The 1,796-nt window shown below is 51.0% G+C and overlaps 2 protein-coding genes across 3 annotated transcripts; both read left to right on the top strand.

The window, feature by feature from the left end:
* Positions 1-5: 5 nt before the first annotated feature.
* On the top strand, positions 6-803 carry KVP18_004030 (uncharacterized protein; the record flags this gene model as incomplete). Of its 2 annotated transcripts, none has more annotated exons than XM_067956268.1 (1): positions 6-803. In XM_067956268.1, one exon carries the CDS (start codon positions 6-8, stop codon positions 801-803), a length of 798 nt encoding a protein of 265 aa, XP_067807636.1. The 2 variants fall into 2 exon arrangements, with proteins under 2 accessions (XP_067807636.1, XP_067807637.1); XM_067956269.1 differs by having other exon boundaries at positions 243-803.
* Positions 804-825: 22 nt separating this feature from the next.
* On the top strand, positions 826-1,770 carry KVP18_004031 (uncharacterized protein; the record flags this gene model as incomplete). The annotated part of the gene is made up of 1 exon (XM_067956271.1): positions 826-1,770. The coding sequence occupies one exon, from the start codon at positions 826-828 to the stop codon at positions 1,768-1,770; it is 945 nt and encodes a 314-aa protein (XP_067807638.1).
* Positions 1,771-1,796: the final 26 nt, after the last annotated feature.

Genomic DNA, 1,796 nt, shown 5'->3' with positions numbered 1-1,796 from the left:
CTGGCATGCGTACAGATGGTGCGGTGCTGCTGTCAGGGCCACACCAAGAGCTGTCTGATCCGAATTCGATTGTTGAGACTGAGACCTGCGCGAGTGAGAATGCGCCGGTTATTCATACTGAGTACATACCCAGAGTCAGTATCAGTGGCTATTTGGCCCTGAGACAGGAATTCGAGATCGAGTACGACAGTACCGCTGAGCTTCTCATCGCTGACTTGGAATTTTGGGAGACTGACACGCCGATGGAGACGGAACTGAAGCTTCAAGTGATGGCGATCTACAACTGGAGGCTGGAGCAAAGATATTTGAGATCGAGAACGATTATTGAGAGAGAACTACCTGATTCCTACAAGCAGATCGCGCAGGATAAATTGCGCACGCGAGAGGAAAGGGAATTGCACACACTGCTGAGGTCAGTGGCCAGGTTCCAGCCCAAGGAGTGTCACGACCGGCTCATCAGATTGCTGATCAATGAACGCCGACTGAGAAGCCGACTCAACAAACTACAAGAGTGGAGGAGGGTCGGTTTGAGGACTGAAGACGTGACCGAAGATCCGCATGCAGACCTGCCCTCACTACCACCGCACCGCCTCACTACAGCGGAGCACGACTTGTGTAGGGAACTGGGTTTGAAGGAAGCTGTGTACTTGCTGGCGAAGCGAATGCTGTTCAGGGAGCTGGCAGTTGAGTCAGTGGACTCCGCGGCACTGAGGATTTCTAAAACTACAGACGTAAGTGCTGTAGGCGGAGACTCCTCACCTGCCGTGCAGCTTGTAGATTTTTCATTAGAAGTTGGTCTATAAATTTTTGTCAAATATTCTGTGAATGTCGTCGGATGATGATCGTCGTGAGGTCTGTTCGACCTTCAACAGACTTGGCCACGAATGTGATATCGGGGCGGCAGACGAGCATTTGGTTTTCGCGGACTGCAGGTTGAAAGTCTTGGACGGAATCGAGGCGGCCGCCGAGTGCGTCCATCTTGACCTCAACACGAACTTTATTGAGGACATGGAACCGGTTAAGGCGCTGTCGCATCTGCAGCATTTGGATCTGTACTTGAACAAAATCAGACGGATCCAAGGACTTGAAGGCATGAAAGAGCTAACATTCCTCGACTTGTCGTTCAACGCCGTCAGGAAGATTGACGGATTGGACAGCCTCACTAAGCTGGAATCCTTGTTCCTGCCTTCGAACAAGATTGAGGTCATCCAGAATGTTGACCACTTAACCAATCTGGTGTGTTTGGAGCTGGCTGCTAACCGAATACGCGATGTCACAGGTATTGAGACTCTGTGCAAGCTGGAGCAGTTGTGGTTGGGCAAGAACAAGCTCACGAAGATGGTCGTCCCACCTTTGCCAAGCTTGAGACAGCTCGCACTACAATCCAACCGAATAGCGGAGTGGGACCACTGTATCGAGCACCTTCCAGCACTGGAGGAGCTCTATTTAGGCCACAACCAGCTACCCAGCCCCCCAAGAGGGCTGCTCAACAAAGTGCCAAAACTGACAGTGCTGGATCTTGCGGGAAATGTCGTTGACTCTCTTGATTGGCTAGAAGACACACTGGAGCTAAAGGACCTGTGGTTGAATGATAACAAGATCGAGGACAGACTGCAGATCCACTACATCACACCTTCGAAATTAGAGACTGTGTACCTTGAAAGGAATCCGATTCAGCTTCAGCTGGGGCCCGGTTACCGAGGACTAGTCATTGAACTCGCGCCGCAATTGCTGCAACTGGATGCTCTGATGGTGACATCTGGAAAGTGACGTGGAAAAACGCTATAATTTGCAAG

The sequence above is a fragment of a genome (genome assembly GCF_019968955.1).
Source record: "MAG: Porospora cf. gigantea A chromosome Unknown PgA_NODE_5804_length_1796_cov_1293.54, whole genome shotgun sequence".
Classification (NCBI taxonomy): domain Eukaryota; phylum Apicomplexa; class Conoidasida; order Eugregarinorida; family Porosporidae; genus Porospora; species Porospora cf. gigantea A.
The sequence above is the reverse complement of the archived record's forward strand: the minus strand, read 5'-3'. Positions and strand labels throughout refer to the sequence as shown.